The following is a 27657-nucleotide window of genomic DNA, read 5'->3' as shown; positions in this document are numbered from 1 at the left end:
CTTATTCTGTAACTCCATACTAGGAGATGCAGCTCGGTCGACGACCGTATAGTTTGAGATTTGGCTTCGAACTGCCATTCTAAAGCATCGCGTCGATAGCGGAACATTAGCTATCTTCATCAATTCATATAAAAACACTACGTAGTTTCGCCGGCTCGGAAGTTACAAGTTTCCGGCGTAGGTTAACAGGTCAACCTCTTCCCATGGAAGTTGTTGTGCCAAAGTTATCTAACATAAAAATGTTGACAAAGCTTTGAGCTAGATCAGGCTACTGCAGACAACGCATAGCGTAATCTAAGGTGTGCTTTGGTCACGTAGAACCCTCCTAATGCCATGACCCCAGGTCACTGGTTTATATATATAATGTAATTCTTACACATGCATTACCTGAGATACAAACTTGAATCTCTCATTACATTGTTTGTGGTCAAGCTCAAAATCTGGGTCATTCAGGTAGTCCCGGTCTATGGTAGTGGATAACGAGTTTAACTGGTAGCCATACAACAGGTGAGAAGGGGTAAGGGCATCGACGGTATCTGGAGAGGTAGCATCCACATATGTAAGAGGTCTATTGTTAATACGACACTCTATCTCAGTGACAGTGGTATTCAGTTCATCAGAATTAATCCTCTTCTTGAATATAGCTTTCTTTAGTGCTGATTTGACACTGCCAACCATCCTCTCATAGAAGCCTCCTTGATGGGGTGCCCTAGGTGTGATGAATGTCCATTTACAATTTTCCCTAGTCAGTGTGGACTGTACGTCAGTGTCATCATACAAAGACTGAATCAAGGAAGAGCCAGTTTTGAAGTTAGTGGCGTTGTCAGAAATCATTCAATGAGGGCAAGATCTTCGTGCCGTGAATCGCCTGAAGGAATTGAGAAAAGCAGTGCTGGTTAAGTCTTTTACCACTTCCAGGTGACAAGCTCGTGTTGAGGTACAAGTGAACACAACTATGTAAACCTTGTCCAGTTCTTTAGTGGCTGGATTGCAGATAAGAATTTGTCCAGTCAAATCTACTCCGGTCACCTCAAATGGCCGGAGACTGTTCACTCTGCAAGCTGGTAGAGGTGGCAGAGGAGGCCTGCGAAAGACAGGTCCTTCCAGACGGTTACATAGATGACACTTTGTTTTCATCTTCTTGACACACTGTCTCAGTCTTGGTATCCAGTATTCTTCTCTCACCTTGCAAATTGTGTCTTGAACGCCTGCATGAAGAACATTTTCATGTGTTTGAATGACTATAAGTCCAGTCAAAGGAGAATTTGGAGGTAAAAGCAGAGGAAATTTACTGCTATATGGAAGGTGGTCCGCATTTTGTAGTCTCCCAGTGCATCGCAAAAGTCCACTCTCATCCAGGAACAAGCCTAGACATTTAATTCTGGTTGGAATTTTGTGGGAATTCTTGTTAAGGTATGACAACTCCTCCTCTGGGAAATACTGACTCTGTGTGAAGCCAATAAGAATTCGTAATGCTTCAGAGTTCTGTACTTCGACATTTTCAGAGTTTACGGGTCCCGAGTTCTTAGTTGTACGATTCCCAATGGTACGTTTAAGGAGCCTAGTGAACTTAATTACTAACTTAGTGACATTTATAAGTTTAGGAAGGGAAGCGAACCTGCAGATCTCTATGGGACAAGTAGCTTCTTCACTAACAACTGTAGTTAAAACTTCTTCAGGTGTTTCAGGTGGGTAGCATGTAGATACTTCTGCCTGCTCTGGCCACATCTCTGGGTTCGGGAGCCAACTTGGGCCATGGCACCAAATTTTACTTTTCTTAAATTGCTGCATGGAAATTCCTCTAGAGACAAGGTCTGCTGGGTTTTCTTCACCAGGTAAATAGAGGTACCTCACTTCAGTGACCTGACTTATCTCATTCACCCTGTTGCGGACATAGACGTTTTCAGATTTGTTGTTCTGATTCCAGTGTAGGGCAACTTTACTGTCAGACCATATGACAGTGTCAGTAATCTTGACACCATCGGTAGTGAAAACGGTTCTGAGGTAGTCAGCTATTTTGACTGCACTATAGTTGGCAGTCAGCTCAAGTTGTGGTATGCTTTTCTTTTTGAGAGGGGCGACTCTTGCTTTAGAGAAAACCAGGTTGGCACCTTCGTGTTGGTCCATCAAATAGGCTGCAGCCCCATAGGCCTTTTCACTAGCATGACAGAATACGTGAGGAGAGTAGTTGGTCCCTCTGTTGGCTGTGAAGCGTGGGAATTCCTGGTATGATATGTTCTCAAGGTATTTCTTGATCTTCGACCACTCTTCTTGAAGTTCTGGTGGCAAAACATCATCCCACCTTTTACATAGTTTCCAGATCTTTTGCATAAGAACTTTGGCTCGTACAACTATCGTAGCAAACAATCCTAGAGGGTCAAATACTTTTGAAAGGTTGCTCAAAAGTAGCCGTTTGGTAAGTGGAGCTTCCTCAAAGGTAGGGGGTTTTATGCTTAAGTGGTCAGTCTTGTAGTTCCAATGAAGTCCTAGAACTTTGACAAGATCTGAGCCTTCTGTTGTTCCATCACCTTCTTGTTTTACCATTTCGTTGAAGGTTGGGTCATTACTAATCCATTCTCTTAAAGGCATTCCGGCATCTGACAGAACTTCCTTTGCAACCTTGTAAAGGTTGTAGAGGCTGACTGTTGTAGGTAAGGAACCAATTAAGTTGTCCACTTAAAACTTGGTCATGAGGAAACTAACTTCAGGTGAAGTGGGGTAGGTTTCGAAGTGATGTTGCAAGGTCGACTGGAGTAGAAAAGGCGAGCAGGTGGCTCCAAAGAGAACTGATCTAAACCTATAGGCTTGGAGAGACTTTTCATTGTTAAAATCTTTTAGCCAGATGAAACGTGTATAATCACGATCTCTAGGTTGGAGACCTACCTGTAAGAAGGCTTTGCTGATGTCTGCTGATACCGCAAATGGGTCGAGACGGAATTTCAACAACAAGTCGGTTAGATGACTAGTCAAGGATGGGCCAGAGTATAAGCAATCATTCCGACTAGGGGCCTGCTTGTCCATCCGGGCACTTGCATCAAACACAATACGAATGGGCGTCGTAGTTGAATCCTTAATCACAGGTAAATGGGGTAAGTAGTGGACATTTGTCTGTTTTTGGTCTTCTTCTGGCACTGTTTCAATGAAGCCGAGAGACAGTTGTTCTTTGATGATCTGGTCATAAATTTCCAGATATTTATTAGTTTGTTTCAGCTTGTGAATAGTACTGTTCAGTCTTTTCCTCGAGAGTGCTAAGTTGGTAGGGAGTTGTTTCTTATCGACTTTCCAGGGGAGAGATACCTCATATCGTCCTTCAACCATATTGATGGAATTCTTGAATTCTTCCAGTACAAATTTATCCTCAGGTGACATATCTTGATCAACAATTCCGACTGATTCTAGGGTCCAAAGCTGTTGGATGGGGTCTTCAGCAAATTTGCTATCAGACATCTCAAGTGGTATCTCTAGAGCAGCTTTGGAAGGTTCATCAACTGCTAGTCTCATTACAGTTACAGAATGAGCACTGATAGGGGTGTCATTACTGGGCAGTTTACCAGCGACCAGATATCCTAAGGAGGACTCAATCAGGTTCACTCCGTTTGCTTGTGGAGAATGGATGAAGTCAAAGTAGTGATCTATGCCAACAAGGAGTTTCACCTGGTCAATCTGACTACTTGACAAGTTAGGATCAGCTAGGGTGACATTCTGGCTCTTCAGTTCAGACACTATCTTACAGAGTCCACGAGGCCTAGCGCTCTGAGGTAGTTTAGGTACAACAATAGCCTTTAAAGTTACAAGGCTGTCATCGTTTACCCTGACAGGTACAGTGACCGTACTATATTCTCTAGGTTCTTTGGTATCCCAGGACCCACTGATGCTCAGTTGGACAGGATTGTCTCGTACAAGTTTACACTCTTCCACTGCCTCTTGCGTGATGAAGGTGCGTTGCGCCCCAGAATCAAACAGTGATCTAAGTTCCTTGGTGTTGCCTGAGGGTGGACACACCACTTTCATTAAGGCGATAGGGAGAATTCCACTCGTTTGTGACTTTAAGTCTTTGTCACTGTCATTGTCTCCACAATAGTTCACAGCAGAGACTTCAGTTGAGGAATCAGGGCACAATGCTGAATGGTGTAGTCCAGTTTTACATGACAGACATTTGTGGAACTTTACAAGACAATCGGTTGTCTTATGGTTAGGTGAAGTGCATTTCATGCAACGATTTTGTGCGGTAAGTCTTGAAATGCACTCTTGCGTGGTCTTGTAAATGTCACACTGGTAGGCTTTATGTTCTGGTCTATCACAAAATACACAACTTTGAGTTCTAGCGGTCTTATTAGGCTGGCCTGGAGTGACGGAAATACTCAGATTCGTAACATCATTTTTCTTAGGGGTGTAAGAACTAACCTGAGTTTTGGTCTGATTACCTGGTCTATTGGAACTTTGGTTAGGCTTGGGTTTCCTATGGGAGTAATCCCTGGGTTCAAAATCCAAAGAAGACAAGGTCAGGATTATCTTTCCTAGCCCCTCTCTAATGTCTAGGAGTGAGGGGTAGTCCCGTCCACATTTGTTTTGGATTTGTTCTTTCACCTTGCCAGGTAGTTTTTGGAAAACTAAAGGACCAAGTGTCCAGGTACAGTGATCCGAATTAGGTTTGTTTCTTTCTATGCCTCTAACATATTGTTCAAGTTTAGCCCGGAAGCCACGTAGTGAATCCAGATCTGCAGAAGGTCTAGGCAGGCCTGCTACTTGACAAATTAGAGATGAGGTTATTTTCTCTGGATCAGCATAAGTTTTCTTCAACATGTCAATGGCGTCTAAATAGTTTTCATTCGTGACAAGGATATTTTTAATCAGAGCTAGAGCTTCACCCTTCAAACATCCCTTCAGGTAATTAAATTTGTCAACAGCTCTCAAGTCTGGACGAGAGTGAACGTTAGACTCGAAAACATCCCAAAAGGGGGGCATTCTCCATCGATCCCTTCATATTCTGGTAGTGATAAAGACGGCAACTTAACCTAATGCCATGGCCTAAACTCTGTTGCAATACTCTGGGGTTTGGCTTCCATGCAAATGATTTTTAGTTTCTCCAAAACTTCAGTGCTCTGTATGATGACTTGGTTGGCATGACGCCGCTTTGCAGTGAGCTGTGTTCTATCAGGGTCTTTCTCAGAGAACCCTTCTTCTCCAAGTTGAACTAAGTACTTAAAGTTGAGTTCTTCATACTTCTTTATTTGAGATTCTAGCCTAAGACGATATGTCTCCAAGGTCGAGGACTCAACATCACTTGCCCTTTGAATCAGGTCGGCAGCGCTTTTGCATAAATCCTTGCAGGTTTAATCATGGAGTTGGAGGGAATATGCTAATTGTGTCGCAGACATTTTATGAGTTTAAAAGGTAACAAAGCAAAAAATCCCTGGACAACAACACAGGCCTTCAAACATCCCGCTGAGGATGCCAATCTTCCTTTGTGGGAAATTTGTTTCACTCAGTGGGAAGATTGAAGGAATATACTCTACAAAATTACGAGGGTAATTCCTTCCACTGAGTGTTCTCTAGTAATTTAGTAAATGGTATAAAACGGGCTGTTAAGCACACAATTCTTCCGTGCGCCTAACGTGTTTTCAGAACTGTGCCAGAAAATCCAAAGGATTAATAATTGCTTTGTAAGTTTAAGTAAGATAGTTAAATTCAGGTAAGAGTAATTTAGGTAAATGCAATTAATCTAATAGGGACTATGAATAAATCAAACCAAGGCCGTAAAATTCCCAGGGCAGTTCAGTTTGGTCCCAGAATTCAAATAAGTTCCGACCCGGTTAAAGTAAAATTAAAGTAAACTAATCCCAAATAGTAATGCTAAATAAACAGACAGACCTAATTTTGACTAAATTTTCTACTACGCACATGTAATTATATAAACCCTTGTAAAATTGTTCAATCTGAGTCTATGCCTACTTAATTCTCATAAACTCCAATATTACAATAGCCTAACTACGTAAAAGGGCTCAAAATTTAGTTAAGGTAAAGAAAACAGTGTATTACGTCTTGAATAAGTAAGCTAAGTTAAATACGTAAGTTAAACGTTAAAAGACAAAACCGCTTCCTAACGAAATGACCGTTGGTTCAAATCAGCCGTCCAATAATGGCGGTCTAGCCTTTGTGGAAAATTAGTATGTTGACCTACCTTTAAGTTAACCTTGTTTGGACACACACCTCTTAATTCACTCCTAAACTAAAAAACACATCCTATATATTTAATCAGCAAACCCAGCGACCTCTAATTACATTCGTGGAAATAAATTGGTACGTTGACAAGAAATGTTATTTTAGGTACTTACCGAATTTTTCCGCCGACCGATCAGTGAATGGCCGTTTTAAGTTTTGGTTGCAGATAAGGATATTCGGATAGGATATGGGTTAGGATGGGTACAAACAGGAAAGGAGATCATACAAACCAATTATCTAAAGGGTTATTAATTTCTAAAACCCTACACCATATAAATTAAACTCAAGACGAAAGTTTACGAAACAAGTTCGTCCGTCTCGGTTGCTGTCTGTTTGAACAAGGCCCCAAAAACCCGCGCCCGGCCTATGCCTACCCCTCGAAAAGGCCTATGTCAGGTCAATGGTTCTTATCACTCCCTAAATCAATTAAATAATTTCTTAAATAATTTGAAGGGACAGTTAAATCTATTTATTAAATCTATCTATCAAATATTTTAAAATGCTAAATAAAGTTAATCAAGTTATTCAAAATATAATATTAATTTAACTGCAGAGCTTATACTAAAGAAAATGGGGTATAGTTATTTTGTAGCTCTTAGCAGTGACTTCGTTAAAGGTTAGAAAATGTATCTGTACAAATAAATTTACAACAGCCTGTACGGATTTGTAAGGTAAAAGGTGAAAAAAAATAAAAATCTAGTTACGAAATTCACGGAAACTCAACGTGAAACGTGACAAAATAATGTGAATGCGGAATCTCACGCAATCACGATTTTGTAAACAAACGAAAAAAATCTGGTCACAAATTCATGGAATCCTCACGTGAAAGCACGGGAAATAAAGAACGAAAATGCGGAAACTCAACGCACTTACGGGTTTGTAAAAAAAAAAAATCTGGTCATGGAATTCATGGAATCCTCATGTGAAAACGTGGCAAATAAAGAACGTAAATGAGGAAACTCAACGTAATTACCGGTTTGTAAAAAAAAAAAAATCTGGTCACGGAATTCACGGAATCCTCACGTGAAAACATGGCAAATAAAGAACGTAAATGCGGAAACTCAACGCAATTACGGGTTTGTAAAAGAAAAAAAAATCTGGTCACGGAATTCACGGAATACTCACGGGAAAACGTGGCAAATACAATTATAAAAAAAAAATGGATATGGGATCTCCCTTTTGTTTGTTTTTAATAGATATTGTCTCTAGGATGGAGACAGGAATTAATAAAATATATTCTTTTCTTTGCTACCAACGCAAATCCCTTGAACCTAGCTTTGCTCAGAAGACCAAGAATAACCTCTCTAACGCTATAAAATATACTGCCCTTTTTCCCACCCCTGTTCTTTTTCCCCGCTCTCGCAACCTTAAAACCCTACTGTCTGCGAACTTAAAACCCTGGAGAATTTAGACGCATGCGGCCTGTCTAGACAAGGGACGGGAGAATGAATTACGTGCCTTTGTTCGAGATGCAAAAGTATTTGCCCTTATTTGGTTACTTTCTGCACAGACAATAACGGAAAGAAAAAGTTTACCTTTAATTTTACTTATCCTAACGTTAAGAATGTTTTGCTTTTCTGACTGATTGACTCGTCTATCTTTTGTTAATGGATGGAGCGGGATCAGGATAGGTTTCGGGCCATGTGGCTGGAGGATTTAAAGGTCCTATCCCGTTTAGACATGCGAGGTTCACCAGCGAGAGAGAGAGAGAGCTCACTAGCGCGCATTGTTTCACATAAAAAAAATAACACACGAAATTACCTTTACAACGCAGGATTTGCAATTAACTAGCAGATATTTTCATTTTGAAACTTACTCCCTAACCTCTGTTCTTCATGCAATGGCACATAACATTAATTTCTCTCTCGATCTGGGGTTTATCAGCCTAAACGTGGTCTCTTTTCTATCGCTACATAGGCAGTCAGATTTTATATATCCCTAACTAGAATAACTAGTTCTAGACAAATACTAGAAAATAAAATAAAATTTACCTTATTCCTGTTGTGGAGAATTTTGAAACCTTGCCTTTGCTTGCTCATAAAAATATTAAGGAATTCAGATTCGTTTCTTTCGTGATTTTAGCTTAACAATCGCTACAACGAAATCCTGGCAAGGTCGCCATTATTCAAAATTCCACCTCGTCTTCTCCCAGAAAATACACTTACATTGAAGATTTAGGCCTTTACTAGAGGACAATGGGTTTGAACAAGAAAAAAAAAGGTTGAAGAAGGAGGAATTTTTACATAAAAGCTGAACTCTAGTTTTAAAAGCACTGTATTTACATAAATTGACAGAGGTCCAGGAAACACAAAGGTAAGAGAACTTCTCTCAGTCTACCAGGACACGTGGGGGGGAGCAGCCCGGACACGTGTTTAGGAAAATTGCGCAACGGAGCAAAATTGCAAGCTTGAAGGAATTCCAAGTTCTACCACAGCCAGGCACAGTGTTTGCCTGCAAATAGAAGGGCATAGGTATGAGGCAGGGCACACGTGGGGCGAACTCTACTCACTGTTTCTCTCAATCAAAAGGCCACTCAGGGGGAAATGAAATGACTGGGAAATTTATACAGCGAAACTATTTCGTGGGCTTTATTCACTAGGGTAATAGTACTGGGTATCACATGGGAGTAATTACAGAATTGGGCCCAGATGGCAAAGGGGAATGAAACTCTGCACAAGTTGCCTTGGAAAATGAAATGAAATACAGACAAAGATAAAACAATTCCCTGGTTGAAATGGAAATTCCCTTACAGTACCTTTTTGTGATGAAGCTGGCTGCCTCCTTCTCTAAGTCACGACACTATGGACTGTTAAAAGTATACTTGGGCTTCCTAAAGCATGGAAAGCAGGCCCGTCCCGGGGGGGGGGGGGGGTGGGGGTGGGCGGCAGTGGCGTCTGGTAAGGGGCCAGTGATCTGACCTAGTCTAGGTCCCGTCCGTGTTCTGAGGCTCTTCTCCTGGATCCAAGGCCTTTTAAAGAGGTCTCTCTGTAGGGGGTAATTCCAAGCACCAATGGGAGAAGAGGATAGCTTTTCAAAAGAAAAAGGGAGAATGGAGAGAATGGGTTCTTTTCCAAGTGGAAGGGGCAACTTGTAAAAAATAGATGCATTAAACTTGGGTTAAAGATTATTTCTTTTCCTTGTTTCTAGCTAAATCTTGAACAATATATATATATAGATATATATATATATAGATATATATATATATATATATATATATATATATAAAGCACTGGACAGGGTTAGGATGTAACCTTCTGGATTACCATGACATTAATAATTATAGTTTTAAAATTCTCTATTCACATGCCTTATACTTTTCAGTTTCTGTAGTACATTATATATCGTTACCACTTTCCCTTAAATAGTACAGACGGCCAACGAAGAATTGGCGTAGTTTCTTAATTCAATGTTCGTTATGGAAATATTGCCATATGCAGGTGCCAGATTATTTACTTAACAATAAATAACATTTCCTTTCAAAGGTGCTATACTTGAAATAAATTACATAAGAACTGAGTAGACTTATTCAATGCATTAAAGATAATTATTTTGCAAAGTAAGGAAAATATATACCGATGGGTCCACGATTTCTAATTTTATTCTCAACTCTAGCTTCGTGACAGCATACTGAAGATTTTGAAGTTGGCTTTGGTGCCGCTCGAGTCTTGACTCAACGTATTGTACTGCACTGGGGTGTTGTCATTTCGTCTCCTACAGCCGATAAATAATACATCAAGGCATTAACATTCTTTGAAAACGATGTTTAGTTAAACTAATTTTGTCCTTTGATCAATAATATAATTTGCATGACACATTTAGTGGGCCTAAACTGGACTTCTGATTTTCCCACATGATTTGCCTAGGTCTATTTTCAGCAGTATACTCCTCTCGGATACGTAATATTTATGAATATTTAAATGCGCCATATAAGGGATATATATTATATATATATACAATATATTTATGAATATTTAAATCGACAATATATATATATATATATATATATTATATATATATATATTATATATATTTGATCTTTTTGTAGCTATTCATTTCTTCTAAATAGAAATTAATTCAAATTAGTTTCACATGTATACCTACTAGACCTACTACCATAAGCATATTATAAGTAGCTGAAAGGATAAGAAATATGAAAGGTGACGTTCTCGTTTAAGTCTATTTCATGTTTTTTTTTTTTTTTTTTTTTTTTCAAGAAAACCTACTGCTTAAATCAAAGGGTTGCTCTTGACGGCTACAGGGTGTAACACGAGTGTATGCACATATTTTGTGGAATTAAATATAAAGTTTCTTTGAACAGAAAATATTTTATAAACATGCATTTTAAGGCGTCCGTTGTCGGTGCGGGGAATTTTAAAATAACCGTTATCATTAATGATACTTTCACGAGATGGAGTTCGTAGTGAGAAGTCGGATCGAGTCGCCTGAGACATAGAAGTGAGCGGAGGTGGCGTATAGGAGTGATGGAAGGATTAGGCCGATGTTAATGAAGTATCTCCCAATAAAATGTATTCTTTAGGTTTTGAAGAAAAAATGCATGCATCATTGAAACCGTTTCCCTCCCTATCCGTGGTATTCACTGGCCACCGATAAAAAACAAAACAAGAAGAGTAAGCCTAACAGAATCTCTCATCCGTCAAAGATAAGTTTGCTTATTCATTAGACTTATTCATTAGACAACTATCAAAGACTTCAAGACACCAGTCATAAGCGTAGAGCTAGTTATGATTCCTGGTTCAGCAATGTCGTGGCGAGGCACTAGAATTCAAAGTTCACAAATGAATATTGCTCAGCAACATTTACGCTACTGTATCGTCTTGCTCTCATGTGGTGCTTCGAGGTGTTCCACCTCTAGGCCCATGTTCCAAATTTTGCCGTTCTTTAAACAATTTTATTCATCTATGTATGATTCTCTCAGGTTTATTAAGCTTTCTTGATATCTCTCCAACAGGAACTTGCACCGAATGCAGTGCAATAATTCTCTCGCTCATCGAGAGATGTTTCTTAGACCGATAAATGACTCATTGACATTAGATTCCCGTGCACATAACATCAAAAGCAATAGAGTGAGGTCGTCTGGTTCACACTGTTTAAATATCGTTTTTTTTTTCTTTTTCTTTTTTTATTTGATAGCATTTTGTGAGATTTTAATGTTTTCTGTAAAATTTAACAAACGGAATAGTTCAACTACCTTCAACTTAATATTGAAACTATAATTTAAGGACTAAGTTTATGCGATACTACTAGTGATAGGTGTCTCCTATCTATTTGGTAATATCAATGGTTGTGATATAACGTTTTTTATCACTTCGTTTCGTTCACATCAATTTTGCTATATGGAAAATAGTTTTACACAATAACATAACATAATGTTCTAAAGATATCAGTGACTTTTTAACGTCATTACACATGATTTCTTCCATCTTTGAAAAGAAAAATAGATAAATAAGGCATGAATCGTGCGTCAGGCAGGTGAACGAAAAATTATGAAACTCTGCCACGAGTTTTTTGGCCGACAGTACTGTCGGCCAAAAAACTATTGGCAGAGTTTCATAATTTTTCGTTCACCTGCCTGACGCACGATTCATGCCTTATTTATCAATTTTTCTTTTCAAAAATGAAAGAAATCATACGTAATGACGTTAAAAACAGTCACTGATATCTTTAGAACATTATGTTATGTTATTGTGTCAAAATATTTTCCATATAGCAAAATTGACGTGAACGAAACGAAGTGATAAAAAACGTCATATCACAACCATAGATATATATTACCAAATAGATAAGTGATACCTATCACTAGTAGTATCGCATAAACATAGTCCTTAAATTATCATTTCAATATTAAGTTGAAGGTAGTTGGACTATTTCATTTGTTAAATTTTACAGAAAACATTGGATTCTCACAAAATGCTATCAAATTTAAAAACAAAAAGAAAAAAAAAACGATATCCTAACAGTGTGAACCAGGCGACCTCACTCATTGCTTTTGATGTTATGTGCACGGGAATCTAATGTCAATGTGTCATTTATCGGTCTAAGAAACATCCCTCGATGAGCGAGAGAATTATTGCACTGCAATCGGTGCAAGTTCCTGTTGGAGAGAAATCAAGAAAGCCTAATAAACCGGAGAGAATCATACATAGATGAATCAAATTGTTTAAAGAACGGCAAAATTTGGAACATGGGCCTAGAGGTGGAACACCTCGAAGCCCCACAGGAGATCAAGACAATACAGTACTTACTGTAAATGTTGCTGAGCAACATTCATTTGTGAATTTTGAATTCTAGTGCCTCGTCACGACATTGCTGAACCAGGAATCATAACTAGCTCTATGCATATGACTGGTGTCTGATGAATACTTTAGATGGAGAGGAAGAGATTTTTAAATCTACACTTGAAATCTTTGATAGTTGTCTAATGAATAAGTCTAATGAATAAGCAAACTTATCTTTGATGGATGAGAGATTCAGTTAGGCTTACTCTTTTTGTTTTGTTTTTTATCGGTGGCCAGTGAATACCACGGATAGGGAGGGAAACGTTTTCAATGATGCATGCATTCTTTTCTTCAAACCTAAAGAATACATTTTATTGGGAGATACTTTATTAACTTCGGCCTAATCCTTCCATCACTCCTATACGCCACCTCCGCTCTCTTCTACATCTCAGGCGACTAGATCCAACTTCTCACTACGAACTCCATCAGGTGAAAGCACCACTAATGATAACGGTTATTTTAAAATTGCCCGCACCGACAACGTACGCCTTAAAATGCATGTTTATAAAATATTCTCTGTTCAAAGAAACTTTATCTTTCATTCCACAAAATATGTGCATACACTCGTGTTACGCCCTGTAGCCGTCAAAGAGCAAACCCTTTATTAAAGCAGTAGGTTTTTCTCGAAAAAAAAAAAAAAAAAAAAAAAACATATGAAATAGACCTAAACGAGAACGTCACCTTTCATATTTCTTATCCTTTCAGCTACTATAATATGCTAATGGTAGTAGGTCTAGGTATACACGTGAAATTAATTTGAATTAATTTCTCTTTAGAAGAAATTAATAGCTACAGAAAGATCAGCCTAAGAAAGCTTTACGGAAAGTAAGCCTTTCTTAATGTATTCGTCAGTTTTGACTCCCACAGCTTTCCAACGAGTCCAAATGAAACAGGATGATATGCAAGGAATTCGGTAAAAAATAAGACTGAATTATATTCGTTTGATTTTTTTAATATTGCTTTTTGACTTTGAGTAGCTAGGTCTGAGTTAATTATGTTAAGCAATTATGAAAAGGATAAGAAGAAAGGCGAACATGGCTAATAAAACAAGAATAACGGGAATAGTCAAATAAAGCAGATAATATATGAACTTATATATATCTATATATATAGATATATATATATTATATATATATATATATTGTCGATTTAAATATTCATTAATATTACGTATCCGAGAGAGTATAGACCTAGGCTAATCATGTGGGAAAATCAGAAGTCCAATTTAAGCCCGCTAAATGTGTCATGCAAATTATTTTATTGATCAAAGGACAAAATTAGTTTAACTAAACATCATTTTCAAAGAATGTTAACGCCTTGATGTATTATTTATGGCTGTAGGAGACGAAATGACAACACCCCAGTGCAGTACGATACGTTGAGTCAAGACTCGAGCGGCAGCAAAGCCAACTTCAAAATCTTCGGTATGGTGTCACGAAGCTAGAGTGGACCCATCTGTATATATTTTCCTTACTTTGCAAAATAATTATCTTTAATACGTTGAATAAGTCTACTCTATTCTAATGTAATTTATTTCAAGTATAGCACCTTTGAAAGGAAATGTTATTTATTGTTAAGTAAATAATCTGGCATCTGCATATGGCAATATTTCCATAACGAACAATGAATTAAGAAACTACGCCAATTCTTCGTTGGCCGTCTGTACATATATCCCTACTCAGCCTTTAAAAAAAAATTGTTAAAGCCTCTGCAAGTCTGGCCAAAGTATTTTTAATATAACCCACACATTTTTTCCCTACAACAAAAGATTAAAATTAAATTTTAGGCACCTTTTCGAAGAATTTAGACTTCCCTCCAAAGTCTTTGCAATTGTCTGGTTTTCGGGGAGTAACAATTCAAATCCTGGAAGGCTATACGTGAACCTGGATACCATCTTCGATGAACCATTATGAAATTACTGGTTGGAATTGTTTCTATAATAAAAATTATGACGTTTGCAACATCGGGCCAAATTTCCAAGGATGAATAGGTCTAGAAGCAGAATCGTTTGCAGACTTTAAACCGTACATATCAGTGCGAAATTATAAACCTCAAATACGCAATTCGCCCAGAATAAGATGAAAATTATTACAATTAATATAAACAAAATAAATATCAACCTTACCTGGATATAAGGAAGGTATAGCCATGATGACACTTGGACATTGTCACTGAAAAAGGTTCAAAACTTCAGTCGTCCTTCAGTCACCTCCTGTTCTTTGTGTTGCCATTTTGTGGCTTTTCCGGCATATAATAAGCATTTTACGACGCTCTCCAACTAGCTGGAAAAATAATAATGGTATATAGTGACATATAATCACTATCACACTTATAGCGTATAAGTTAGATATACAAATATATAGTAAAGTACGTGAATTATATTTAAAGCAGTTACCTGCAACTTGAGTTAACCACCGTCGACATCTACTGGGCAGAAAAACAGTTAAAGCAAATATGAGTCTATTGCATCTTCCCTATCAGTTAATAGATCGTATCGAGTTATCTGATGCAACTTGCACTGCGGTTGTTCGTAATTTAGAGGCTTCAAGCTTCAAAATGGTTAATCAGAAACTTTCCAATAAGCTTCCACATTGGTAACAGAACTTGAGACTATACCAAGCTGTTTAACAACTCTCTCTCCTATTTTCTGAGTGACGCGAAATTGTGGATTTGACAGTTAATATGGACTATGCCGTATATGATTCTTCGAGTTTGTTTAATTGCTGGTTCCATAAACGTAAAACCCAAAACAGATTTTATGCTGAGCTGTAGGCCTACCTCTTCGGGTATCATTTTATCACATTTCCCGTGTATTCGTCATCATCTCAAAATGAACAATAAAGAAACCAGAATGAAATTATCAATTTGATAAAATTACTAGTCTCAACAGCAGTAGGAATCGGAATTTAATATGGAATTTAAGCCAGAGGCCAAGCAATGGGACCTATGAGGTCATTCAGCGTTGAAAGGGATAAAGGTTAGCTATTATTCCTCTCTTTTGACCCATTGGTTGTAATGTAATTAAACAGTAAACGGTATTCAACACTGGCCTGATGGTTAATCGTATTTGCTTAATCACACTGTCATGTTTATCTCTCCAAACAATCCTTAACTTCGCTCAAAATCACTCCCTTCAAATGAGCAATGCACCATAACTTCCCAGTATCATCTCTCCCTTATCTTCCCGGAAATGCTTACACAATAACGCAAACATGCCTTCTTAACCGAATGATTGTATTACGTCACACTGCTTTTTATAGACCGCCTTTACCAACTTAAACTTTAAGTAACCCACGATCTTGGAGCAGCCTACAGTCTCATTTTCACTACGGATTAATATTCATCACCTCCTCCCCTAATTCATGCTGTTAATTGCAAATGATCGACAGCCTAACAGAGATTTTAATGATGAGTAAATTACTCGGAATAAGTAGATAAGTAGCCATGGTCCCAATATGGCGGCTGAAGTGACCTGCGTTCTTTAGTCCAACCTGCAAGTGTTGCTATAGATTTTGCAATTTATAACTATCCAACTTGCTTTATTTTTACCGATTAATTGAAAACCAATAATTCAAGTTAGCCTTATGCGAATCTATCATAACAATAAGAAATTCCCTGTAGGTGAAGAACTGTCAGAATTCTAACCTAAGTCAGCCACTATCCTTCTAGGCCTAGGGCTAGATGTAGATTAACTTATTTACATATACTATTTCTAACTGAGGCTTTGGGTATATAAAATAATGCTACAGGCTAAAGAAAAAAGTTTTTTTTATCCATTCCAAATAATTAGGTTAGCCTAACCAAACTTGGACCACGTCAAGGGGGATGAAAAAAAAAAAAACTAAGTTAGACAACACCATACTATATGACTAGGTATACTGAAACGACACACATGTCGTTTGCGTTGCAACTTAATGGACTTTCCTGCCTTCTTTTATGGTTCGTTTGCTTGCAGTTACGCCGTTTACGATATATAAGACTGAAAAGTACAATTCACTACACCACCTACTCCAAGTAACTGTTGCTAATTGCTATATCTTCTATTAGTTTCTACCAAAGTGCACTCTCGTTTTCTTTGGCTGGATTTAATTCGACTGATTTTGATTTATGGGTCTGTCTGAAGACCTGGTTTTCTTCCGCTTTCATTATTTTTCGAGTTTCTTGGTCGAATGGAAATATGACAGCAGACAAACAGAAATAGATTTAGTACCGTGCAAAACATAGTAATCATTCAGCAAAAAGATTTTATTACCTAACCGAAGAAATTTTTTCAGAGGTCTAATTCCAGAGTTACCTCATCTCACCTCATTAATAACGTAGATTTAACCAACCACAGCATTTTAACATTACAATATAATCATACATGAGTCTATAACTGGTAAACAAATCCAAAAAATAAATAATAAAAACAAATCCGATGGCAACAAACGGCAGAATAAATTTACAATAGTTTATTTCTAAATATCCCAACTGAATGAAAAGAGAAAACGGATATAAATTTTATGGTAAACTACAATAACAAGATTCATCTTTACCTACGACACAAATAAGTAGACACGCAGGTTATTTTGCGATATCACAAGTAAATGGAGACGCCAAGACGTGGTAGAGAACGCTTATAAGAAACTAAAACTATTCCACATTGAACATTTCACGCCATCTTTACGTGTCATTTGATTAATTCAAATAAAAATTGGAAAACTCACAAAACTTATAAAGCCATGTATAGTACCACCACTGTCCAAAATATGGACAAACCAAGTTGGCGTTTATAATAAAACCTGATAAAATCCAACGTATAACAACTGGAAAGTGCTCATAAGAGCTTTTTTTGTATGAAATAGTACATTAAACATACAATAACCTATAATTACAATTATTAACACAGTACTCTTCCATTTTTATAAATTTTTGAAGATAGTTCTTTGACCTACAGGACGAGAGCATTACGTCAATGGCTAACGTAAGGAAGAATTCCATATTAAAACATATCAATTGTACCATCAACTCTTAGGTATGCAAACCGTACTACGAATACGCTCTTGTTGTGAAAGTAAAGTTACTTTACACGTGAAATTTGGCATATATTTTTTATAAAGCCTTGCAGTTTGGAAGTAAAGTTACTTTACACGTAAAATTTAGCATAATTTATTTTTTTTTATAAAGCCTTGTATGTTTTCCTTGCCAAATCGAACGCCATGATTATGCAAAACATCCACACTTTAGTGCTACAGGACATTTCACTGTCTTTGTTCCTAGATATTTTTTTTTTCATGGGTCCTCCTTCTCTTCCCTTAAGGGCGTCCCCAAACCGCCTCTGTCCTTCCCCGAGCCCTCCGCGCCCCCATGAGTTTGAAGCCGCGGCATTTGAGCATGTGGGCGTACTTCCAGAACTGCCTCTGCTTCGACAGTTTGGCTGCAAGAGAGACATGTGTGGAAGTTAGTTATCCATAGTATTTCAAAATGAACTCTGTGTGTGTGTGTGTTTGTGTGTTTTAGGATAAAAAAAAAGTCTGCGTGTGTGTTTTAGGGTAAAATAAAAGCCGGGGAATGGGTGACCCTACTACAAAAATATATTAGTTTTAATCTCTAGATTTTTTGGTTTTTAGAAGACAGTTGCATAATTTTTTTCGAGATCAAACATTGCTATTCTCTCTCTCTCTCTCTCAGTTTATTATCATTATTATCCTTTTTTGACGTGGACGGAGGGGCCATGGTGTTAGGACCTTGGCTACACGAGGACTAAGGGTTATCAACCCCCTTACCCATCTCCCCCAAACCCCCGTCCCTCAAATCCCCCTATTTAATGGGGTCGACTTCTTTTAGTATTTTTCTTAATCCAGAGAGGTATCTCGTCACCTGCCATTCTCCTGGTAAGCTTTGAGAAGGTCGACAGCTTTAGAGTCTCTGTGTGTGTGTGTGTGTGTGTGTGTGTGTGTGTGTGTGTGTGTGTGTGTGTGTGTGTGTGTGTGTGTGTGTAGTCTCCCCAAGTCTCTCTCTCGTAAGCCGAACGCAAGACTGAAATACAAAACGAGAATTACTTTTGGTATGGTGCAATTCCATGCCGATCTGTCGAACGTTGTCGAGCAGTTTGGGCGAAGTGGCGAAGACGTCGCGGAAGAAGCCCAACTCGGCTTTCTCGACGTCCATCTTCAGGTAGTCGACGGTGGAGTTCGACATTCCCAGCTTCTTCAGGATGTTCTCGTAACGGTCGATCTGAGGGAATTCGCAGCCGAAAGACAATTACATCACTGTGGTGGTCCACGCTTTCCCTCTCTCTCTCTCTCTCTTATATATATATATAATATATATATATATATATATATATATATATATAAAAAGAGAGAGAGAGAGAGAGAGAGAGAGAGAGAGAGAGAGAGAGAGAGAGAGAGAGAGATGTTTACTTATATATTATTAAACAATAGCTAAGCGACATATCTGAGCATTCAGGTCATGTTTTCGTCTGGAAAATTTGCAGATTCGTATCAAGATTGGGTGATCCATTTTGCAAATAAACAAATAAATAAATAAATAAACAATTAAATAAAAAATAAATAAATAAAATGTTTTGGTGTTCCTGCCTCAATTTATGTATATATAGTATACGTTATATATATAAAAAAAATATTAAATGTCTCACCTTGAAGCGTCCTTTCTTCCCGCCAAGAAAGCTTTTGGTGTGCTTGACATACCCGATGCCCAGACTATAGAAGCGGACATTCGGTGACCTCTGGTGGTCCGGCAGGCCATTGGTGGGGTCAAATGCGTATACCTGGTCATAAAAAAGACACATTATTATTATTATTATTATTATTATTATTATTATTACTACTACTACTACTATATAGGTAGTAGACCCTCTTTCAAACATGTAGTATTGAATGTTATTGTTGCATCAGCTTCATTACAATTTATTATTATTATGGAAGGCCCCAGCGGAGCCAGTGACTGACCTTACATCCGAACTCGGCCATGGCGTCGTCGAAGGACCACTCATGGCAGATTCCGAAGGACAGGACGCGACAGTCCCCCGGGGTGAGTCCGAAGCGGGAGTCAAGGCAGACGCCCTTCCTGCCGTCTCCCACCCCAAAGGCTTTCTTGGAGGAAAAGGAGAAGAAGAAGATGAAGGTCATTGACAGGTAGACTTATTCTGAATAATAATAATAATGATAAAAATGAAGGACAAGAAGAAGACAGGATTCAAGAGATGGGTTTATTGAAGAAAGAGGAGGAGGAGGAGGAGGAGGGATTCGAGAGATGGACTTGCTGAAGAAGAAGAAAGAAGAAGATGAAGGTAATTGACAGGTGGATTTTCACTGAATAATAATATGATAAAAATGAAGGACAAGAAGACAGGATTCGAGAGATGGATTTATTGAAGAAGAAGAAGATGAAGTAGAAGAAGACGACGACGAAGAAGAAGAAGAACAAGATGACGCAGAAGAAAAAGACGAAGAAGAAGAAGAACAAGACGACGAAGAAGAAGAACAAGACGACGAAGGCGAAGAAGAAGAAGAAGAAGACGAAGAGGAAGAAGAAGAAGAAGAACAAGACGACGAAGAAGAAGAACAAGACGACGAAGACGAAGAAGAAGAAGAAGAAGACGAAGAGGAAGAAGAAGAGGACGAAGAAAAAGAAGAAGAAGACGACGAAGAAGGAAGAAGAAGAAGCGAAGACGAAGACGAATAAGAAGAAGAAGAAGAAGAAGAGGAGAAGAAGAAGACGACGACGAAGAAGAAGACGAAGAAGAAGAAGAAGAAGAAGAAGAAGAAGACGACGAAGAAGAAGACGAAGAAGAAGAAGAAGAAGAAAGAGGAGGAGGAGGGATACTCACGAAATTAGCGCACTTGTATTCCCTTCGTCCCAGGTGCTGGAAAAACTGCTTCGAGCTCAGCAGGGCGGGTACTTTGCACCCAGCTGGTTTGTCGATATTCTCGTCTGAATAGAGGGACAAAAAAAATCTGTTAAATAAAAAAAAGGACACTTTGTGGATAAACTTAGGTGGTTCTCCCGAAGGAGATCTGGGAAGATCATTCTTACTGATTTCTCCGGAAGTAGCAGCGGGAGGGTGAGATTTATCCATGGAAATTGACAAACCATGACGGGATCCAATTTCTTAAAAGTTTTGCAATACAACGCCAGGTTTTACCTTAATTTAATGCAGAGTGGTCAAATTCAGCGGCTAAAATTAGTTATACTAGCACTTTACCAGTCCTTACTAAAAACATATTCATCTGCTCCACGTAAGTGACTCGCTAGTGTTTTTTAACTATTATGTATGATAAATTCGTAAAGTAACTAAGTCTACGGGCATAACCAGCCCCGTTTCATCGGGCAGAACCCGCTCCGTTTCAGGGAATCTCTTCTCATCCCCACCCCCTTCGGAGCGAGAGGTGGGAGGTAGGATGAAACCCCCATTATAAACTATCTTTGGGGTCCCCACTATAACCCTGCCAAGTTTCATGCCCATAGGACCAGCCGTTTGGCCATGATTGAATGACAGACGGACGGACAGACATAACGCCCCTCGTTCAAATGGCCTTTTCAGGTTTGGGAAAGGTAATAAATGAATCTGGAAATCACTAGTCGCCAATTTACCTTGTTTGGTCAAGGAGATGTCTTGCAGCGTCGTCTCTTCTTTGACGCCAGCAGTAGCCAGGGTGCTGTTGCTTTCCTCTGGCCCTGGTGCTCCGTCTGTAGCAGGCTCATCTACTCCAAAGCTGCCCTGGGAGCTAGGCTTTTCCATTTCCTGTCCTGGAGAAATAGAACGAGTAAGGGAGCCGTTTCAAAGGATAATCTCTACAACTACTACTACTACTACTGAATGCGGTTTCCTGTCCTGTAGAAATAGAAGAGTAAGGGAGCCGTTTCAACAGATAATTTCTACAACTACTACTGAATGCAGTTTCCTGTCCTGTAGAAATAGAAGAGAGTAAGGGAGCCGTTTCAACGGATAATTTCTACAACTACTACTACTACTACTGAATGCAGTTTCCTGTCCTGGAGAAATAGAACGAGTAAGGGAGCCGTTTCAAAGGATAATCTGCAACTACGTACTACTACTACTACTGACAGTTCTCATCTCGACGATGAATTTGGCAGGAAACAGTTGATGTGATGGAAATAACGTCATTTTTTTTTCTATTGTCCAAACAACCTGATACAGACGCAGTTACATGGGACCAAAGTTTGGTTAAAAGAGGACCCCCCAAAAAAAAATAGTAAAAAAAAAGATATGTTCGTGTGACATTCAGTGTCTCTTTAATTGCTACTCAGTTTCATCAATTTGGCATCAAACTATTTTGAACTCATTTCCTTCTCATTTCTCTCAGACGGGACGTCACAATCTCTTCAAATATCAGGACAGGCTTGGGAAACTATCACGCGACTAGATCAAGACAAGAAGAACTGTGATAAAAAAAAAAAAACTTAGCAAGACTAAAGAAAAACCCACCTCTGGTTTCGACGAGACCGTAGGGATCCCGGATCCAGACTGACCGTAAGTTTCTGTCGAGTTTGAAAAAAAACAAAAAAAAAAAACTTATCGAAAAAAATTGCAAATGGCGACATCTACGGGAGGGGTAACTTGAAGGAACAAGAGAGAGAGAGAGAGAGAGAAGAGAGAGAGAGAGAGAGAGGGACATATTCGCCTACTGAAATGTGCAATGCTATATAGAAGTCAGATGAAACCAGAGGGGAAAAAGTTGGCAGAACTGAGTAACTTGACAAAGTTAGAGAAATAATATTTAAATAAAAGCACCCAAAAGAATAATCGAGAAATAAAGGGCAAATCTATTTCATTTTTAATTTTGACAGGTTGTCCTAAATATCCAAATATAAATATATATATATATATATATATATATATATATATATATATATATATATATATATATATATATATATATATATATATATATATATATATATATATATATATATAATATATATATATATATATATATATATATATATATATATATATATATATATATATATAAATATATATATATATATATATATATATATATATATATATATATATATATATATATATATATATGTATGTATATATATATATATATATATATATATATACATATATATATATATAATATATATATATATATATATATATATATTAAGACCAAAAGGAAAACTGAACTCACAGAAGGGCGACTCCAAGGACGAGGGCAAAGATCATCATCCATCCAAGACCGCTGCATCTTCGCCTCGTTGGGGTCAAGGTCAACATGGGTCCTACTAGTTTCCCTCATAGGATAAAAAATGAAATGCTTCATGAAAAAATAGTTTGTATTATAACATTCTTCCTACTGGCGCCTTATCCCATGAACAAGGGCATCTCCAAAGGACATTCAGTTTTAATTCCTTTACATCAAACTTCCAATTATACACACTTTTCTCGAAGGCTTAGTGGGCCCTGTATTGGTAGAAATGAAGGGGAAATTCCTTTGGAAGTTTCGATTCCACGGCAGTCAGTGGGCCAGGTGTGGATGAACTTGAAGGGGAAAGCGAGTTGACTGGGTATTTCATTGACTGATCACTTGGTTGGCTGATTGACTGTTTCAGTGACTGATCAGCTGAGTGGCTGACAATTTCAGTGACTGATCAGCCTACTGACTGTTCCTCAGCTGACTATTTCATTCACTGATCAGCTGACTGGCTGACTACTTCATTGAATGATTTATCAGCTGATGCTTCATTGACTTATCAGCTGACTCGCTGACTATTTCAGTGGCTGATCAGCTAACTAATTCATTGACTGATCAGCTGACTATTTCACTGACTGATCAGCTGACTGGCTGACTATTTCACTGACTGATCAGCTGACAGCTTCATTGACTGATCAGCTGACTATTTCACTGACTGATCAGCTGACTGGCTGACAGCTTCATTCACTGATCAGCTGACTATTTCACTAACTGATCAGCTGACTGGCTGCCCATTTCATCGAGTGATCACGGACTGTTCAGCTGACTGAATGGCGCTCTCTCTCTCTCTCTCTCTCCATTTCGCCAGGACATTCATGAATAGATAAAAATAACGAGGCAGGTGTGGTCATTAGGCAAATGAAAGTGACTGTCACTAGTTCTGCATAATCCCCCCTCTCTCTCTCTCTCTCTGCAGAGGTCTCAGTGCCATTAATTAATTCACTGGTTTACAAAGAAATTGAGGCAAGCACAAAAATACCCGTTTTTACCTAATTTGGGGGGGGGGGGGGGGGCTGAATTCAAATTTGAAATCTGTTTTTACTCATCACTAGTTTTTTTTTTTAGATATGAACAGTGTGCATTTTGTGCATATACGGTACATAAAGGCGTATATGCATTCAGGGTTAATTCTAATATTGTGAGACTTATGGCTTATTTTTTAGTTATTATGCACTAAATGTAAGTGATAGCATTACATTATATATATAATTATATATCAAGACGGATTTTGGCAGTTAGGGCAGCAGGTCTCAATCCACACTCAGTAGTGCTCTGGCAGTCATTGGAAGATATTGAGTCTACATATTCAGGAACAAGTGGCAACAAGCCACACTGGATCACGCAAGAAGACCTGAATGATCTTGCTCGTGATTTGTATCTGTCAAAACAGCAGTCAGAGCTCTTGGCTTCTCGGCTTAAACAGTGGAACCTAGTCCAGGAAGATGTAAGGATCACCAGTTTCAGGAATCGGAACAAAGACCTTGCATCCTTTTTCGACATGGAAAACAAGTTGTGCTACTGCACAAACATACCTGGCTTGTTCACGTCCCTTGGTTTGCCACATAATCCTTCAGACTGGCGTCTTTTCATAGACTCTTCCAAGCGAAGTCTCAAGGCTGTGCTTCTGCACAACGGGAATATATATCCCAGCATTCCCATTGCACACACTGTCCATCTAAAGGAGTCCTATGACAATATGGAGCTTCTTTTAGAAGCTATTAAGTACAGCGAGTACCAATGGAGTCTGTGTGGGGACCTCAAGGTCATTGGTCTTCTTATGGGTATACAAGCGGGCTTCACAAAGTACTGTTGTTTTCTCTGTCTCTGGGAAAGTCGAGCTGTATCCCAGCATTACAAGCAGAAAGACTGGGGGTCTAGAAGCACTTTTGTTCCTGGCGAACACAGCATCAAGGGGAATCCTCTGATGGACATGAATAAGGTGCTTCTTCCTCCTCCTCACATCAAGCTTGGTTTGATGAAGAATTTCGTGAAGGCGTTGGACAAAAATGGTGCTGCCTTCCAACACTTGTCTACTGTGTTCCCAGGTCTTAGTGCTGCTAAGCTCAAAGAGGGCATCTTTGTCGGACCTCAGATCCGAGAAGTGCTGAAGGATACTGATTTTGAGGAGCTTCTTAACTTAAAGGAACTGAGAGCATGGGAAGCATTCAAGTCAGTCTGTAGTGGCTTCCTTGGTAACACACGCGTACCAGATTACCAAGCCTGTATTGAAAAGTTGCTAAAGTCTTACGAGGATATGGGGTGCCGAATGTCACTCAAGATTCATTTTCTCCATTCCCACCTCAACTTCTTCCCGCCAAACCTTGGAGCAGTGAGTGATGAGCATGGAGAAAGATTCCACCAAGACATTACGAAGATGGAGAGCAACTATCAAGGCAAATGGATCCCCGGCATGATGGGAGACTTCTGCTGGATGCTCTTGCGTGACATCCCGGAGGCAAAATACACCAGATCTTCTAAGAAAACACACTTTTGACTGTCTGTGGTACTATGAATTGTGTAATTGTGTCATCCAAGTATATTGATTCAATCAGTGTTCTTTATCTATCCTGTTTTATCTGTTATAAGCTGCTGCAACTCTTGAAATGTGCACATATATTCTCTGTTTATACTAAAATGAGACTATTTAAAAGCCAGAAAACTAGAGGTGATAGAGCAAAACTATTTATAAATTTGAATTCAGCACACCCAAATTAGCAAAAAACACCTGTCCCCATTCTTGCCTCAGACCAAATTTTTTTTTTATTTGTAAACCTTTGAAATTAATCAGTTCACACAGGTCTGTAATTTGTAGGTAATTTCCCTCTCTTTCTCTCCAGAGGTCTCAATACCATAATACCATTACGTACGTATAGGTAATAGCAGCCCACACAAGTAATGATGAATTGACACGTAACACAAGTAATTATCTCTCTCTCGACCATGTCATTACGTCCAGTCAATAATTTAGTCTATCAGTCAAGTTTATATATGACCCATAACATAACTGCAGTTTATTATTCAGTAGCGAATCATATTTATACACATTAAATCTAGTATATATTTTTTATTTCTTACCTTCTCTGCTGATTCCTTACTGACCTAATACGAGGAACTTTGTCTAAGGTAGCGAGTGCGGGTGTTTCTTCACTGGACGGAGTCTCCGGTGTGACTGACAATCCTTCTCCAGTGTCGGCTTCAAGACGCTAATTTGCATCATAAGATGGTGGCCAAATTAGCATTCAGCTTTCGTTAATTTTAATTTTAACCTTTCGTTTTTTTAATTTTATTCATTTTATTCAATTTTTCACGAGTATTTTTTTAATCTTGTTCCTTTTTCTTCATCGTATCAGCGGTTATTAATTTTTACATTTTTTTTTTTTTAGCGTAGGTCTAAAACCTAACTACTAGTAAGTCCTTGACTTTCTGTTCGCGCCTGTGAGAGATACGTTATTTCTCTCTCTCTCTCTCTCTCTCTCTCTCTCTCTCTCTCTCTCTCTATTCAGTCATAAAGAGGTGTGACGGAAATGGGCTACAAATGATGGTAAAGTAAAAAAGCGTGTCTCGCTACAACTGGAGAGCGCCATTTTTTTTTTTTTTTTTTTTTTGTGGCTCAAGTAATCTTGCGCAGATGTCTCGAAGCTGATGACGATCCTAGGAAAGGACGCTTAGTAAGCTCATCAAGCTTTTGCACAGCTTAAGCTTGAAGATATTCCGAGGAACGCCAAGAATCAAGTTGGAAATTTGATGAGAACATCTCAGAAGTCGCCTGAAACAGCTGGATGTGGTTGGAATCGAGAAAGCTCATACGTCATCAAAAGCCGTTTAGCCTAGAGACGAAGAAAAGTGTGGCTAGTATACCCATCCTTGGCACTTTTTGAGAGATGGGGCAGCATGACGGGGGTAGACTGCTCAAAAATGAAAGGGCCACAAGACGGACTGATGTAAAATTCTCTGACATTTCTAGTTTATTTTTCTTTTTTACCCTAACTCCTTTGCCCATCTTCGTACTACACATCCTTTAGACCTATATACCAGTTCTTTCCCAGTATTTCCACGAACTTTAGTTTTCATTCCAATTAACAAATTATTCTTGCTCTCAATAGCATCGGTGATGACTGTGTATGGTTCCCGAGTGTATTTTGCTAAGCAAAACAACCTCCTCTTTTTGTTTTTGTAAGTCTAACTCTTGTTATCAGTCTATGACTCACAAGTGTTCTAGGGCTGATTAAGGCTTAGGTTTGGTTTTCAGGTGTCCCAATTATGATAGCAATTATGATAATGATCCGGTATATATTACGGCGGCATTCGTAAGGTACTATTTCCCGCGGAAGATGGGCTTGAATGGCTTCTTCAGTCCTATAAATGGACGTCACGAACATTGCGTTCAGTGAAAATATAATTCATACATTCACATCTAATTACATCACTCATACATTACCCACACGAACCAATTATGGCGGTGTCTGTCATTCATACTAGGTCCAGCTGTCGTTCAAATTCAACCTTAAGGGTACACAAGTCATAAAAAAATGCAGCAAAACCTGTGTATCTGCTGTTCGAAATGGGTGTAAATGGGCGTTTTTTCCACTATTATTCTTGGACGCAGTTAAATTTTAGATATTCTTTTAAAATACCATTTTAAATCGTCAGCTTTTCAAGTTCCTCCTATCCCTTCCAATCTGAGCAATAATGGCTGCCTTGTGCTCGTGGATATCCAATGATTCAAAAGAGGTGTTTTCCTGAGTGATTCTTTCCCCTCCAGATATTTTTCTGAAATGCTCTCAAAGCAGGAAACTTCTCCAATGACGGATTTTTCAGATAATTTTAGTCACCTACTCTTCAGTGCCTCCAGAGGCCTACTGTGGCCCTCTGGCTCTGACAGAATCACAACCAACACGGGAAGATAA

General features: G+C 38.6%; 1 protein-coding gene across 1 annotated transcript; it reads right to left on the bottom strand.

The window, feature by feature from the left end:
* Window positions 1-16809: 16809 nt before the first annotated feature.
* LOC135198652 (uncharacterized) lies at window positions 16810-27611 on the bottom strand. Its single transcript, XM_064226442.1, has 9 exons — window positions 25826-27611; window positions 22688-22790; window positions 21973-22025; window positions 21117-21272; window positions 20353-20456; window positions 19472-19615; window positions 19159-19290; window positions 18560-18734; window positions 16810-17934 (listed from the first exon to the last, which is right to left on the bottom strand). Exons 2-9 carry the CDS (start codon window positions 22771-22773, stop codon window positions 17813-17815), a joined length of 972 nt encoding a protein of 323 aa, XP_064082512.1. The 5' UTR covers window positions 22774-22790; window positions 25826-27611; the 3' UTR covers window positions 16810-17812.
* Window positions 27612-27657: the final 46 nt, after the last annotated feature.

The sequence above is a fragment of the Macrobrachium nipponense genome, chromosome 22 (assembly GCF_015104395.2).
Source record: "Macrobrachium nipponense isolate FS-2020 chromosome 22, ASM1510439v2, whole genome shotgun sequence".
Classification (NCBI taxonomy): Eukaryota; Metazoa; Arthropoda; class Malacostraca; order Decapoda; family Palaemonidae; genus Macrobrachium; species Macrobrachium nipponense.
The sequence above is the reverse complement of the archived record's forward strand: the minus strand, read 5'-3'. Positions and strand labels throughout refer to the sequence as shown.